A 16,023-nucleotide genomic window follows, 5' to 3' on the forward strand; every position below is an offset into this window, starting at 1 on the left:
TTTCCGCAAGGTGATTGGGATTCGTAAATTTTAGGCATTCAGCGCCTACTTCTTACAGAATTAATTCAGTAAAAAACAATACAAACATTAACCAAGGCTTAGCGAAAAGATGGAGAAGTCTCACAGTCCTGCAGTTCTCATGCTGTCTTTTATGAGATTAATATAAAAGCCAAAGGGGAAAGTCTATAATTTTATTCCCGTTATGTACAAACTTCTGATTGGGATTATGTTCCACGCTGCTCCCTCTAGACGAGGCAAACAATTGAGAATGGCTGTAACGTGATCAACAGCCCCCAGACGTAGGGTCCTTGATGCTCACAGCCTCCAGGACCAAACAGAGGTCTCTGCCGATCTACTGTGAAGGACACACAGGCCTTCTAGAGCAGGTTATTTTCTTGAAGGCATTAAGTTGTACGAAAAAATATGAAGCAGACTAAGATTTTAAAATATCTACATGTAGGAAAGAACCTAGAGCCACACTGTGGAACTCAATGAGAAAGAAAAAGCTAGCGACTCCTTGATTTCCTCCTGATACGCTCTGGCAAAACAGATTCTGACGTACAATTTTGAATTCAGTCAACCTGGAAATTGGAAGTAAATAAAGTTTTGCATTTTTGTGGTCATCTCATCATTTAAACAAGGGTCTATCTATAAAACTAGGCTGGTTCGCAGCCCTGCGGTAGTCTAGAAGTCATATCCGTCCTGCATTGTTCCTAGCAGATCTACGTACAGATGTATCTATAAACACCGCTTCGTGAATTTCAGAGGCACAGCTCATTTAAGCGCTTGAGGTAGAGGAACATGCAGGTGTCAGTCCTCCATATTTCAAAGCTTGACGATTAACCTCATATACAATATGGTGACCTAACAGTTCCTCATTTGAAAGAAATCTGAAAAATAATCTCTGAGACAGCCTGAGTGTGAGAATAACCCAGCGGGATTTCCACTTCTTCATTTCTTAATGAGTTTTTTGATAATGAGAGGTGACTTTGCCAGTCACTCTGGGCTCTATTATGGCTAATTTGACTCCACTTCACTCTCCTTGTTAATTATTAACACTAGCCTTTTTATCCTCCTGAGACCACATTCCCATTTTTCTTTTTTCGATCTTTTTGAGCCCATCTTTATGAAGGTGAAAGTCTTGGAGAATAGGTTTTCACTTAGCGTAGAGCCTGAACATTTATTATTCGTTTAGGCAGAGACGCTGTGACATTGATTATATAAGCACGGGTGTTCTTCAGGCTGGCTTTAATGTGCTAGCAATGCGAAAAGGCTGTTAATTAAAGAAGAAGCACCGTGGTTATTTTTCACTTGGGAATCCGTTCCCAAAAGAATGGTCATTTGCCACTTGCTAACATATCCACAGATTAAAAGGTGACTAGCTCCAAGGGTTTGCCTTTCAGGAGTGCTGAAAGAAATGATCTGTGCCATTTGCAGATGGCTTTCGTTTGTCAGAAGCAGTCACTTGCCATATCTATTATCGACAGGACAATTGCAGAAGATGGCAGGCAAGGGTAGAATCTTTTTGTGCTAGCTTTCGAGTCACACAGCACCATTTAGCTAGCATGCTAATTGCTTCATTATGAAAACATTTATTTTCTCTCAATTTTAATACATCTCTTTCTCAAAACTGTTTCCTTAGATACCATTTAAAGTGATTACCCACTTAATTATCTCTTTAGTTTGGGGGGGGCAGTGGATCAGGGTGGATGGAGGGAGAACGGAGGGACAAGCAGGAGCTGTCTTTTCTGGACAGAAATGAAGGAGCTGGAGTTTGTTTTCATCATCAGTCCTGCTCTGGGAATCAGTGGGTGAGTCTGTGAGGGGCAGGAGATTGGGGACACTTGCTAAAATTATGGTGCAGCTGGTACTCTTCCCTTGAGGAAACACCACATTTCATCTCCAAGGGTTCTTAAGGCTAAGGCTTTCCTTAATCATGGTCAACCCTAAGGAAAGATGCAGGCCACCGGCAGAATTTTCTTCTCCTTAAAATAGAAACTGAATTTGCTGTCTTGAATCTTCCCCCCCCCCGACTCATTAAGTTAGTCCCTGGCACTCTCATCACGGACGTTTCGTAATGTACTCGACAGGACAATATATACCATTTTCTGGTTCTTTCTGTACCCTTTAACCACCTCTCTTCCCCTGCCCCCATAACTCAAGGACCTTCTGAGAACGTTCTAAGGTAAAAATAAAACTTCAAGGAATTTCCTCTCTTCCTTGAAAAGATTATATTGTTTTATAAACGCCCCAGAATCTGCTTTTTTTAGTGCAGACCCAGACTGAACCGGAGACCACCCAGTGATCCTTGCCAGCAAGCTCACACCCAGGCACATTGCCTCTTAGGGATTTAGTTTCCTCGGCTGGAAAACGAGGAGCTTTGTCAAAAATCCTGTCCACTTTCCAAAAGATAAACACCTATTTTAAAATATCAAAGCATCATGATTTTAATAAAAGAAAGATGGTAAACCACCAGCGGGGACATCTGAATTATTTGTTAAAAAACAAAACCCCAAACTACTTGGGTACCAAATTTTCGAGGCACAAATAAAGTAAAAATTCTAACTAATACCTCCAACTACTTGGAGATGTGTTAGTAATTTTTATTTTGGAAAAGCAAACACAAGCAGGAACATTATCATAAATCAAAACCATTTAAAATCTATATAATTCATTGTGCACTACATGTGAGGTTATAGCAAACATTGTTATCTAGCAAAATATTTCTTCTTCCAAGACTGGACCTTGCAGAGCGATCCGTTTCTATCAGCCGTGGCTAACGTTGTAATTAATTAGAATTTGGGCTATAATGTTTTTTGGGTCAAGGTGGTAAAAGCCGTCATTCCACGGCAGTGAGGTAAGGCTATTTCCTTCTAGGTGGGATTAAACGGAGGAAGTTTTATGTTTTCCTAAAGCTTTCCAAAAGGTCAATATGGGGGCAGCAATAGGTTGACATTTAACATTTGGATTGCATTCACTAAATCACTATTTGAATACTTCAGGAATTTAATAAAACAAGCACATAATTATTAAAAAAAATTCTTCATTATTATCAAGAGTGCTATTTATAGCAAAAAAAAAAAAAGTATGTTTTACCGATCATTAACATGCTCAGGGGTCTTGGTTTTTGGATAGTAACTTGTGAGTTTGAGATGAAAGTCACTACATTCTATTTCAATTCCCCAGACTCTCCTGTACTCCCCATACCAAAGGAAATTATGGCACTGGGGAACTTTTCTATTTACCTCACTACATGTAGGAGCTGTTTTTCTCTGAAATAATTGATGTTTTCTCAAATCTGTTAATTACTGCAAAAATCAAAGCCAAGATCTAGACTTACCCCAAAACTGACATCGCTCAAAAGGGATCAGTAATAAATGCTTCCACGTTTTAACTGAATCACGTGGGACAAAACAGCATACAACTACACATTATGAGTTTAATAGCAGCCGATGTTACAGAAATGGTTTATTTTTTAATTAATTAATTAATTAATTTTTTTTACAGAAATGGGTTAAAGCTGGAAAGGGAGTAAGCAACTCTTTTGAATTAAATATTTGCAGGTCTAGATAAAAACTAAATTTCTGCTCTTCTCATTTTAGTGGTTTCTCCCTCCCCCCCCACAGTTCCACAGAAAGTGATTTATTGCTTTCAGAACAAAATAAGATATGTCAGAACTTTTGTTAGTGAAAAAAACTGTTAGACTTGAAAACTTGTCTCAAGCATTATTTTGTCGGAGGATAGATGTAGGCACTTCAACACAGAAAACTTCCCACTTGCAACCGTGTGGAGCGCGAGCTGGCCAGTTTGACACAGCTGTGGGCTGAGACGCGGGGTTTGCACTCACAGCTGGCGTCCCCAGGGTCAGGGCTGACCTCCTTGGCTCCTGACGCCCATGGCGCTCCTTCTCCTCCAGCACCTGTTCCCAGCTCTTCCTTACCACCCCACGCCTTGCAATCCTGTGCAGAACCCTGTTTAGGTGTATTTGTTAGGTGCCGTCTTCGGAGCAGGCAGGAGGCCAGGCTACTTTTGGGGCAATGCAGGCCAGCATCAGCCCATGGGAGTCTGGCACTATCCCAGGAGAGCCAGAGGTCTTATGTCCAGCGCTGCCACTTCGCACCCTAGTCTGGCTGTGGGGTCAGCAGCCCTGCTATCGACCAGGTGGGGCTCCCAGGAACTACAGAGGTCTGAGTCAGGAAAACAAAGCCGCCAGCTCATGGCTGCCCAGCAACGATCCTCGAGGGCTGATCTCGGCCTCCAACCCCGGCTGTGGAGAAAGGGGAGCCACCCCTTCCACGGCGCCATGGGTGACAGGTCCTGCACTTTAGTGTTCGTAGTGATATGACTCTCATAAATTTATACTTGCAATGCAAGAACTCTTCTTAAAAACCAAATATTAAAGGATATGCGAATTCACTGGAGTTGCAGTAGAGGTTCCCCGAACCCCAATTTCTAATTAGTCCACACTTGTTTTCTCCATAAATTCTGAAATGTTGAATAAGTTAAATGATTCATCATCTTTGCTGTTTGAACATTAATAAATGCCCCATCTTTGAATAAACTCTCCAATAAATTTAAATATGGTCAATTATTGAGTTTTCATGCACATGGAGAGAGCCTTGCTAGAAATAAGCCTACATTTATATACTTCCAGTTAGGGACCTAATGCATAATATATGTATTTCCTGCCCAGGTTTATGGTCTTAAGACAATATTAAACCTGAGTTATAATTCTTAGCAGAAAACTCATGATGCTAAAAGACTGAGAAAAGAAGAAGGTCACTAGCTGGCAGGAGGGAACCAAAATACAACTTAAAAGCTGGCTGGTCATCGTTTGCAGAGCGAATGATCCACATACAGATAATTCAGTGTGGGGTTAGTAACTTCTGAGAGTAGACACTGGGGCTAAATCTTGAAAGTAGGAAACGGAGCTTAGTTCTCTGGCTTTCTAATAGGATCTTTTGGAAATGGAATTGGATAGGAGATGAAACTGGTTGAAAGAGACAAGACTGAAATTTTCAGTTACTTTCAGACTAGTATCTATAATATTTATTTTCTCTCTACTACATGTGAGCTGTTATGGTTATTAATCCTCACCACCAATGACACCGTAGTACTATTATTTTCCTTCCTTTATAGATGAAAAACCCAAGGTCCACAGAAGTTGAGCCACTGTCAAAGGTCAAGGTGCAAGTGGCAGAAACAGATGTGAATCTGTGTGGCATCAAAGTTCATGTTATTGATTACTAAAAAATGATGCTTCTCTTACCATAACAGAGGTTCTTAACCGGCTGTCCTAAATCTGATGTCCATGGGAAGTCTAATATTACACAAAATTTCCTATTAGTGGGGCTTCCCCCACCCCACAGTAAAACAGTAGTTTCATCAGAGATTCAAAGGGACGAACAACCAAAGAAAAGTAAGAAATAATGAAGTGATGAACAAAACCAAAAAAGTAATTTTTTTAAAAAGCAAAAACAAATGTATAGACATGGATTTAAGTTTGAACCTAGAAGTACATAGTAGCGGTTCCCCGGGGGAAGAGAGCAGTTAAAAAAAAGCTCTGGAGTTTTAAAATATAGCCAGTTCAAAATGTATCACAGGTGCGTCAGAGCAGCGTGAGGGCCCCTCTCCTGGGGGGCTGGGTTACTCGGGTCACACTGTGAGCACCGTGTTCTCCACAGCACCACGATCCAGAGCAATACTGAAAACTGGAGTGAGGTCGGGGCAGGGGAAGGTGAATGCAAGGGTAATGGGCGCAGAAACCCCACCATGTGAGGAAGAACTGAATGACCTAGCAGCAATGACTTGGAGAAGAAAACACACACTGCGAGAAGGCTGTTCCATCCATCAAGCGGAGCAAGTCACAGCCAGAGGGTAGAAGGAGGGCGAGATCAACTTGGAATAATAATGGGAAGAACTGTATAGAATAGGTAACTGGTGATTCTATGATCAACGCAAGTGTTAAAGCAAAGGCTGTCAGCAGGACCCAAGGTTGAGTTTAAGGGGGACTTTAAAAAGAGTCATCACAGGAAAAGCCCAAGAATCTGTATGTTAAGAAATGTCCCTATAAAATCCTGTTGTAAAGCTAGGTGTGTTCTGGCTGCTAGAAGACCATGCATCTGAAAATTTGTAAACCTTATTGCACCGGGAAGAAATGTCTCAATAGAGGACCTTTACATTCTCTTAAATGTCTCAGTACTGAGAGCAACCCATACCGCACAGCAATACTACACCATCATCTGTGGAAGTGAATCCCTCTTGGGCCGACAATATTATCAGAATGCCTATGAGTAGAGAAACCTTAACAAAGCATGAATTCCTAGAATAATGACACATTTCTAAGGTGTCTTTCAGAGACGTTACGTATCTCAGGTGCTTTAGAAATGCTAGCCTTTGAAGATTTTTCTGATTCACAAGGTGCAACGAGAAAGATGTCTATGTTAGCAGGAGGATGCAAATAAGAGGAGCTTCAGAGGCCCGTGGGGCAATGTGGGCATGTTCCTGGTGTCCCTCTGAACCAGGCCTGAAAAGTCAGGGAGCCTGAGCAAACACTAATGTTATCTACGTCTGCCTTGCCGAGTGAGTGCGAGAGCTCTATACATAATACATTCACACACACAGCATTTTCTCCGTCCCGCCCCATCTCATAGACTAAAGAAAACGCAAGTACTTACTGTCATTTCTGAGGAAATTATTGAGTAGTTGGAAAAGTGGGAAGCTATCCCAGGAGTCTTGTGGTTGGGCCTCCAGTGCAGTATCCATATCTACTGTGAATAAAGCCCAAAATTTCTCCGCATGCTCTGCCAATAAATCAGGCCACCAGGCAAATGCCTGTAAAAGGATAAACAATGTAAAATTAGATCACTTCTTAGAAACACACACAATTATCGTGCCACCTGAAAACATGTCACTGAAAATGAAATTGTAGAATGTCGTTGAATAGGATACCACATTCAAAAACATTTCTATTCACAGAAAAAAGGAGATATTAAAATATATGATACCATAGTAGTTATGCTTAAATTAAGAGATACTAAAATTTTTTCTTTTTGTTTTATATATTTTGCAAATGTTCTAAATTAAACATGTATTTTTAAAGTAAAATAATAAATGTCATTTTGCATTTTAATTCTGTTTTAGATTTCATATGTTATTCAATGCCAAATTTGCTTATTTAAAATTTGTGTATAAAATTTCTTCTCACATTCAAAAATGTTACCTTTTATTTGTAGTACTTTAAAAAATAAATCTAAGGTCTAAAGCTCAAACATGCTTTTGTAGAGAGGGATTTCCAGACCCTCCAATGTAAATTAGGTACTCTGGTAGGTAGGTAGTCTTATCAAGTCTTACATAGTCTCTCTGATGCTCAGCATTTTAATTTCACAAGTCTTGATATTGCATATATGACTATATATGTGAATATTTTAATTTCTGCCACTTAAATTAGACTGTAAACACTACAAAGACAAGTCTGTATATGTTGTTTATTACTTTATACTCAGCTAGGTATTTTCTAATGCCTTCTGCTAATGGCAATAAGCACCCTAAAAAAATCTGCTGTTTAGATGAGTGAAAATATTATTTACTTTTTAGAAAGTTCTTGAAAATAATGTGATCTGATAATGGATCATAGCCCCAACACCACCTGCCCATGGAATCTAGCAGCAGGCCCAATTTCCCATGGTCCCTGCCAGCCAGCTGGCCCAGAAATCCTACCAACCACAAAATTGCCAAATTGCTCCCTAAACTACTAAGTAGATAAATAGGACTGTAATGAAGAAGTTTGGGTTTTGTAAAGAAAAATCAAATCCAAATAAAATAACTCATAATGAAATACAAAGTTTTAAGTGTCTTTTTCTCTCAGATCTATTTGATTTATATTAAAGGAGCAAACTATAATATGGGAAATTAAGTATCTTTTTCTCTCAGATCTATTTGATTTATATTAAAGGAGCAAACTATAGTATGGGAAATTATGTGACTTTAAATGTGGCATGCATTTTAGAAGTTGGTCCAAGTAAATAAAAATAACTTTAACAGAGAGTCAAGTTTCCTAAGAAATTCATATTTAGATAAATAGAAGATATTTACAGTCAGAACTTTTTTTTTCCCCAGAGCCTTCACTGGGACTAATGTCAACAAAAAATTTAATATGGTAGTCCTGTATTTTAAGCTCAAGCTTTTGGGGATACATTCTCAGGTCTTCTTCTTCTTCTTCTTTTTTTAAAAGATTTTATTTATTTATTTGACAGAGAGAGACAGATTACAAGTAGGCAGAGAGGTGGGCAGAGAGAGAGGGAATCAGGCTCCCTGCTGAGCAGAGAGCCCGATGTGGGGCTCGATCCCAGGACCCTGAGATCATGACCTGAGCCGAAGGCAGAGGCTTAACCCACTGAGCCACCCAGGCGTCCCTCATTCTCAGGTCTTCTTTAATGTGCAAACTGCAAGTACAACTGCCAGTATATGGTAATGGGAGTTAAAGAACAGAGAGTTCTCATGGAAAGATTACAACATACTTTTCTCTTAGCTCTTCAAGGACAGACTTTCAAAAATGCTTGATTCCACTAATCCCATGCTTCAGTGAAAAGACTGATTACTCCTCACTTTATTAATGTGGCTGGGCTATGTGAAATCTGATATCAACTGGTCAAGATGTTAGATTCAGTTATGGACGAAAATTGTCTCAATTCAATTTTTTTTTTAAAGATTTTATTTATTCATTTGACAGACAGAGATCACAAGCAGGCAGAGAGGCAGGCAGAGAGAGAGGAGGAAGCAGGCTCCTTGCTGAGCAGAGAGCCCGACGCGGGGCTCGATCCCAGGACCCTGAGATCATGACCTGAGCCAAAGGCAGAGGCTTAACCACTGAGCCACCCAGGTGCCCCTCAATTCAACTTTTATGACTCTCATCATGAGAATGCAAGGTGTTAACGAAGGCTTTTTTTGAATCATAAAAGGGAAAAGTATTAATAAGGACTATTACCAGAAAAATTTGTTAATGGATACACAGTATAGAAGAAGTAAATTCTCACATCAGTAACATAGCTTGTGTGTGTGTGTGTTGCGGGGGGGCGGTAGTAAAAGTGTAGTGTTTCTGTATGTGATTAGATTTAAGTTATCACTTTAAAATGGACTGTTAAAATGTCTGGAGTCCAGTTAAAAGGTAAATACTTGCCTGAGAATAGTTTAAGTGTAAATGAATTAAACTCCCCAGTCAAGAGACACAGACTGAATAAATGAATAAAACAACAAGATCCCATTATATGCTTATGAGAGACTTTAGATTTAAGGACACACATAGGCTGAAAATGAAGGAATGGTAAAAGATATTCCCTACAAATGGTAACCAAAAGAGAGCAGGGGTGATTATAGTTACAGCAAACAAAACAGACTTTAAGTAAAAAACTGCCATAGGAGAAAAAGTGGGTCACTATATAATGATAAGAGGGTCAATATACCAGGAAGATAAAACAATTATAAATATATATGCACCTAAATACATAAAACAAACACTGACAGATCTGAAAGGAGAAACAGAAAGCAATACAATTACAACAGGAGACTTTCAATAATGAACAGATCTCATTCAGATGGAAAATTAATAAGGTAACAGCAGACTTGAATAACACTATAGACTAAATGGATCTAAGAGACAGATATACAACATTTTACCCAACAGCTGCAGACTTCACATTCTTCTCAAACATATACTCAGGACAGATCTCATGCTAAGTCACAAAAAACTTAACTTTTGAAATCACCCCAAATGTCTTTTCCAACAGCAGTAGAATGAGATTAGAAGTCAGTACAAAAGGAAAGCTGAAAAATTTACAAAGACATGGAGGTAAATAAGACATTCTTGAACAACTTTCGGGTGAAAGAAGAAACATAAGGGAAACAGAAATATCTTGAGACAAACAAAAATGAAAACACAACACACCAAAATTTATGGGATGCAGTAAAAGCAGGACTAAGAAGGAAGTTTATAGCAATAACCATTTATATTAAAAAAGAAGAAAGATCTCAAACTATCAACTCATGTCACACCTCAAGAAACTAGAAAAAGAAGAACAAACTAAGTCTGGAGTTAGGAAAAGAAAGAAAATAAGATTAGAGCTTAAATAAATGAAATAGAGAATACAAAACAATAGAAGAGATAAATGAAACTAAGAGTTAAGTTTCTTAAAAAATAAATATCAACAAAGCTTTTGACTAATAAAAAGACAGAAAATGCAAATAAGTAAAATCATAAATCAAAGAGAGGACATCGCAACAAATGCCACAGGAATAAAAAAGATTATAAGGGACCATTAACCAATGACTTATTGAATATGACACAAAAAGCACAGACAACAAAAGCAAAAATACATAAGTAGGACTACATCAAACTAAAAAGCTTCTGCATGGCAAAGGAGACCATCAATAAGATGAAAAGGCAACTTATGGAATGGGATAAAATATTTGCAAAAAGTTTATCTAATAAAAGGGTTAATATTCAAACATGTAAAGAACTTCTACAACTCAATAGCATGAGAACCTCAAATAACTTGAATAAAGGATGGGCAGAGATCTGAATGGACATTTCTCTGAAGAAGCCTTACAAATGGCCAACGGCTATATGCAAAGGTCCTCAACATCATTAATCATAATTTGATTTTTCAAATGCAAATCAAAACCATAATGAACTATCATCTCACATCTAATTAGGATGGCTATTATTAAAAAAAAAAAACCCAAAAGGTAACTTTTCTTGAAGATGTAGAGAAAAGAGGTCTTGTATACCGTTGGTGAGAATGTAAATTGCTACAGCCACTATGGTAAACAGTATGGGGATTTCTCAAAAAATTAAAAATAGAAGTACCATATGACCTAGCAATCTCATTTCTGAGTTTACATCTGAAGGAGTTGAAATCAGAATCTTTTTTTTTTTTTTTAAACCAGAATCTTAAAGAGATATCTGCATTGCCATGTTCACTGCAGCATTATTCACAATAGCTAAGACATGGGGGCAATCTAGATATCCACCAATAGATGAATAAAGAAAATATGACATTTATATACATGGAATATTTTTCAGCCTTAGAAAAGAAGGAAATTGTGCCATTTGCAGCAACATGGTTAAGCCCAGAGGATGTTATGCTGAGTGAAATACTCCAGACACAAAAGGACAAATACTAAATGACCTCATTTATATGAGGGATCTAAAATAGTCAAATCCCTAGGAGCAGAGAGTAGAATGGTGGTTTCAGAGGGTTGAGTGCTTGGGGTGGGTGGAGGGGAGTGTGAAATAGGGAGGTATTAGTGAAAGGATACAAAGATTTGTTATACAAGACGAACAACTCTTAGAGATCTGTTGCACAGTATAGGGCCTATAGTTAACTGCTATTACTGCCTACTCAGCATTTTGCTTAGAGGCTACATCTCCTGTTAACTTAGTAAGTTAACTCACACAAGAAAGTAATGTGGATTTCTCTGGCTATCTGATCTCAGTTTTGTTTTAATTTGCATTTCTTTAATTAAGAATGAGTTTGAACACATTTTTCAAATGTATAAGGATCCTATACTGTTTTTAGTGAATTGTTTTTCAGGTCTTTCCCCCTCCCCCTAACATTTTTTTTTTTAATTAAGTAAACTCTACACCCAACATGGGTCTTGAACTCATGATCCCAAGAGCAAGAGCCACAGGCTCTACAGACTGACCCAGTTATGCACCCCCTTCTTCCCCTTTTAAAATTTATCTTTTGCTGGTGTTACAACTTTTTAACCAAATAACTACAAAACATTCACACTTCTGGGATATAGAATTTTTTATTATTCTTCTAATCGAAGCTAATCACTTAAAAAAGGATTCATTATACTATAGCCAGAGAAGTCAACATTTACTTTCAAGAACTTTCTAAGAGATACATGGTTGTAAAACTTCCATTTAATTTCTTCAAATCTAAATTACATTAAAACCACATGATAGTCAAACCACAAAACAAAGTGGATTATAAAATATCAACACACTAGGTATTTTCTTTTAAAAAATTTTTTATTTCTTTATTTGATAGAGACAAAGTGAAAGTTCAAGCAGGGGTAGGGGCAGAGGGAGAAACCCTGCTGAGTGTGGAGTGTGAAGCAGGGCTGGATGTGGGGATGGACTCAGGGCTCGAGCCCAGGACCCTGGGATCATGACTCAAGTCGAAGTCAGATACTTAACCAATTGGACCATCTTGTTGCCCCATCACATTGGGTATTTTCTTAAAAACTTGTATCACAAGAATAATGTTCAACACATTAATAAAAAAAATCACCATGTGATGAATTAATGGATGGCAAATATAAGAAAATATTGCCCACTAGGAAGAATACAAACAGATATTAGACCTAGGGATTCACAATGCCTGGTTCAAGGTTTAGGACTTCGACTTTGCTGCTACAAATATATAAATGTGCAAAACTGCTGGAAATGGTATGCGCTATGTCAGGAGCTATTGCTCTTTCAAAATATTATCTCTGAATCCTTTTAAACTGTCTAGTAAAATGGTATATGACAAGTAATACAAAAGTAAACAAATAAAACAGTGTAATTCCATTACATAGGTCTTACTCTTGTCTTTTAGAGCTATAGCAGTGACTGACCTGATACTCTAGGTCAAGCAGGATAGAAATTCTAGTAAAAATGCAGCACAAGACAACTGGGGGGCTCAGTTTGTAAGTGTCTGACTCTTGACTTTGGCTCAAATCATGAATTCAGGGTTGTCAGACTGAGCCCCATGTTGGACTCCATGCTGACTGTGGAGCCTGCTTAAGATTCTCTCATTCTGGGGCACCTGGGTGGCTCAGTGGGTTAAGCCTCTGCCTTCAGCTCAGGTCATGATCCCAGTGGTCCTGGGATCGAGCCCCACATCAGGCTCTCTGCTCAGCAGGGAGCCTGCTTCGCCCTCTCTCTCTGCCTACTTGTGATCTCTCTCTCTCTGTTAAATAAATAAATAAAATTTAAAAAAAAAAAGATTCTCTCATTCTCCCTCTGCCTCTCCCTGCTTGAGCTCTCTCTTAAAAAAAAAAAATGCAGTACTGCAAAGTAAGACAGTTTAAAGTCTCACCTCTCGCTCATCAATGCTTTTTCAAAAGATTAAAATTAAGAAAATAGGGGCTTCTGTGTGGCTCAGTTGGTTAGGCGACTGCCAGGTCATGATCCTGGAGTCCCAGGATTGAATCCTGCATTGGGCTCCCTGCTCAACGTGGAGTCTGCTTCTCCCTCTGACCCTCTCCCCTCATGATCTCTCCCATCCCCTCTCTCTCTCTCAAATAAATTAATAGAATCTAAAAATAAAAATAAATAAAAATAAAATAAAATTAAGAAAAAAACAATCATGTTAGGTCAGGATTGTTTCAAGACTTGGAAAAATTTCCCTAGCTCTATTTTTTCCCCCCCATAGCTCCTTTTAAAGTGAACTTGGAAGACAAAGCCATAAGGGCGGAATGAAATAACATGGAATAGAATTTTCTTAAAAAAAAAAAAAAAAGTAGCTTCAGGATAGCAAGATTTTGCCATCAACTCAAAATTTTCATCATGTTTTGCAGAAGTATACATCTGTGTGTAAAACTGTATTCCTGACGAATGTCAGCTGGTCTGTGATGAAAGCTTATTGTTCTCCTAGAGATGAGAGGAGAAGGCTTTCAGCAATCACAGTCTCTGAAAAGGAAAAGCAAGTTTCACAATCTGCTGCCTTGAGAACACAGGGTGGATTCTATACCTATCCCCTCATCTTTTCTGCCATCCTGCTGGGGGGCAGTCCTCTCACCCCGGACTGTCAGTAAGAGGAGAGGCTGTATAATGTCCTCCCTTGAGGACCACTTCATAGGAGATGGTAGAGGGTCCAGAGATCCAGTCCAGGATCTCCACCAGGGAGGAGGAAACCCCACTCAGAAACGCATCCAGCTGTAGTGCACTAACCAAGTCATGATAATCTGGGTTAAGGTCACCCTGGCTCTAATGCTAAGCCACTAATTAGTATAAATGAGATGGCAGAGGCAGAGGCAACGTTTAATTTGATTAAGAGGAAAATACAAGACAAAACTTGATGAAAAGTCTTTAGCCAAACCATTTCTATCGAAGTTTTAACAATAAAAATCTTATACAGTGAAAACAATATACATGGCCAGGCGACAATACTTTAAAGCTGTGTTTGTTTTCTGAATGTTATTGGCAACAGTGGCAGCTAAGAAGGCACCCCGAACCTGGCAGTGAGTACTGAGCTTTTGCACTTATTGGGGAGACTTGAACGCTCCTCAGCAAATCAGTTCCCTGGGTGGATTTCTATTTCCTCATCTGCAAACTTGTCTGAATATCCCCTTGCATTGTTATGAATATTCTATGAATATGAAAATATATAAATATATATGAATATATAAATATATAAATATATATGAAAATATATAAAAATACTTGTCTGAATATCCCCTCGCATTGTTATGAATATTCTATGAATATGAAAATATATAAATATATATGAATATATAAATATATAAATATATATGAAAATATATAAAAATACTTGTCTGAATATCCCCTCGCATTGTTATGAAAATTCTATGAATATGAAAATCTCCTGATCTACAAAAGTAAAAAACTAATCACTATCAGTAATTACAGAAATGAGCTGAAATCCATACAGATCTTATAATGTGAGTTGAGATACTTTACATGCCAACTATTGTTCTAAAGGCTTTTTATACGTTACATTATTAACCTTCCAAATAACCCTTCCAGAAAGGTAGATGGCATATTTATCCTTAATTTGTAGGGCGGCAAACTCAGAGAGATTAAATGACTTGCCCAAAGTCAAATAGTTGGTAGGTGACAGAACAATAATTTGAATCCAGGTCAGCTGGAGTGCAGAGATCAAGCTCTTACACATGCAGACTCTTCTTAATTAACTATATATATAGCATATTACCTGTCCGTCCATCTGTCTATCTATCATATTTTGCAGCTCAGACCACTGGTAATGTCCTGGTTTTTTTTTTTTTTTTCCTGCGAGAGCATCTATTAATATCTTATTTCTTTATATCTTTTCTAATTTCTCAGAGGGCAGAGGCTTTTCATTACTTTTACACTCACCATATAGTTAAAATTTATAATTTACAACCATAAAAAAGAAAATGGCTGCCTAAATGAGGAAACCTGTGAATCCGGTTTTGGGATGCTGTATGTGCTCATTTTTTCCCCAAGAAAAGATCAGTTTGCAATTCTGTATTTTGTAGATGATCCTGAAAGCTCAGGAGACAGTCCAGTGTCTTGAATAACCTCCAGCCCCAACACACACACACACACACACACACACACACACACACACACACACACCCAGGCAATGTAACACTGATGGGCCACATTCTAGAAACATGTAAGCTCTTCTGAGGAGCCAGGAGAATAGACTAGAGGGTGACAGCTAAACCACTGTCAGGCCAACCATCAGTTTTTTACAACTCTTTGAAATCAACAAAATCTCTCCCTAGTTGGGTTCATACATGAATATAGATATTGAAGTAACCGAGTGTGATGATAAATGGAAAATACCTTAAAGCATAATCAGGGTGAAATACCACTCTTATTGTTATATAGTATTATATATACTATATATAGTATTAAAAATTACTAAATAATTAACAAACATTTTTGGTGGGATATTCATACCCATGGAAGTTCATTTGAGAGTTACGGCGGCAAATGCAATTCTGCCTCTCCAACTCTCCCATCTCAAAACCACTTGCTGGTCTTCATCTTCTGTGATGAGGGACATTTGTTGGACCAGAGGCTAATCTAACCCTAAACCTAAAACCACCCTAAAAAAATGCTGGTTTATCTCACTGGCTATCTACCTGGCTATCCAGATATAAATACTATGTAATTAACAGTAATTCAGTAACAGTAAACAGACCTTATTCATGAACAAATAACCAGACTTTAAGATGTTCCTTAGATGTGCATGCTAGTGAGACGAGCAAGGTCATATAGAAGCAAAACACATGGGA

General features: G+C 38.2%; 1 protein-coding gene across 5 annotated transcripts in view; it reads right to left on the reverse strand.

Moving 5' to 3' along the window:
- Positions 1-16,023, reverse strand: part of CADPS2 (calcium dependent secretion activator 2) — a 526,208-nt gene that overhangs the window by 72,707 nt on the left and 437,478 nt on the right. For 4 of the 5 annotated variants that reach the window (XM_080817937.1, XM_080817936.1, XM_080817941.1 and 1 more), the window contains exon 18: positions 6,678-6,834. In XM_080817937.1, coding sequence (XP_080674063.1) covers positions 6,678-6,834 — 157 coding nt within the window. Of the gene's footprint in view, positions 1-6,677; positions 6,835-16,023 lie in introns of those variants that run through there. The other variant, XR_013967617.1, reaches the window with a different exon arrangement.

Source organism: Martes martes, assembly GCF_963455335.1.
Source record: "Martes martes genome assembly, chromosome: 11".
Classification (NCBI taxonomy): domain Eukaryota; kingdom Metazoa; phylum Chordata; class Mammalia; order Carnivora; family Mustelidae; genus Martes; species Martes martes.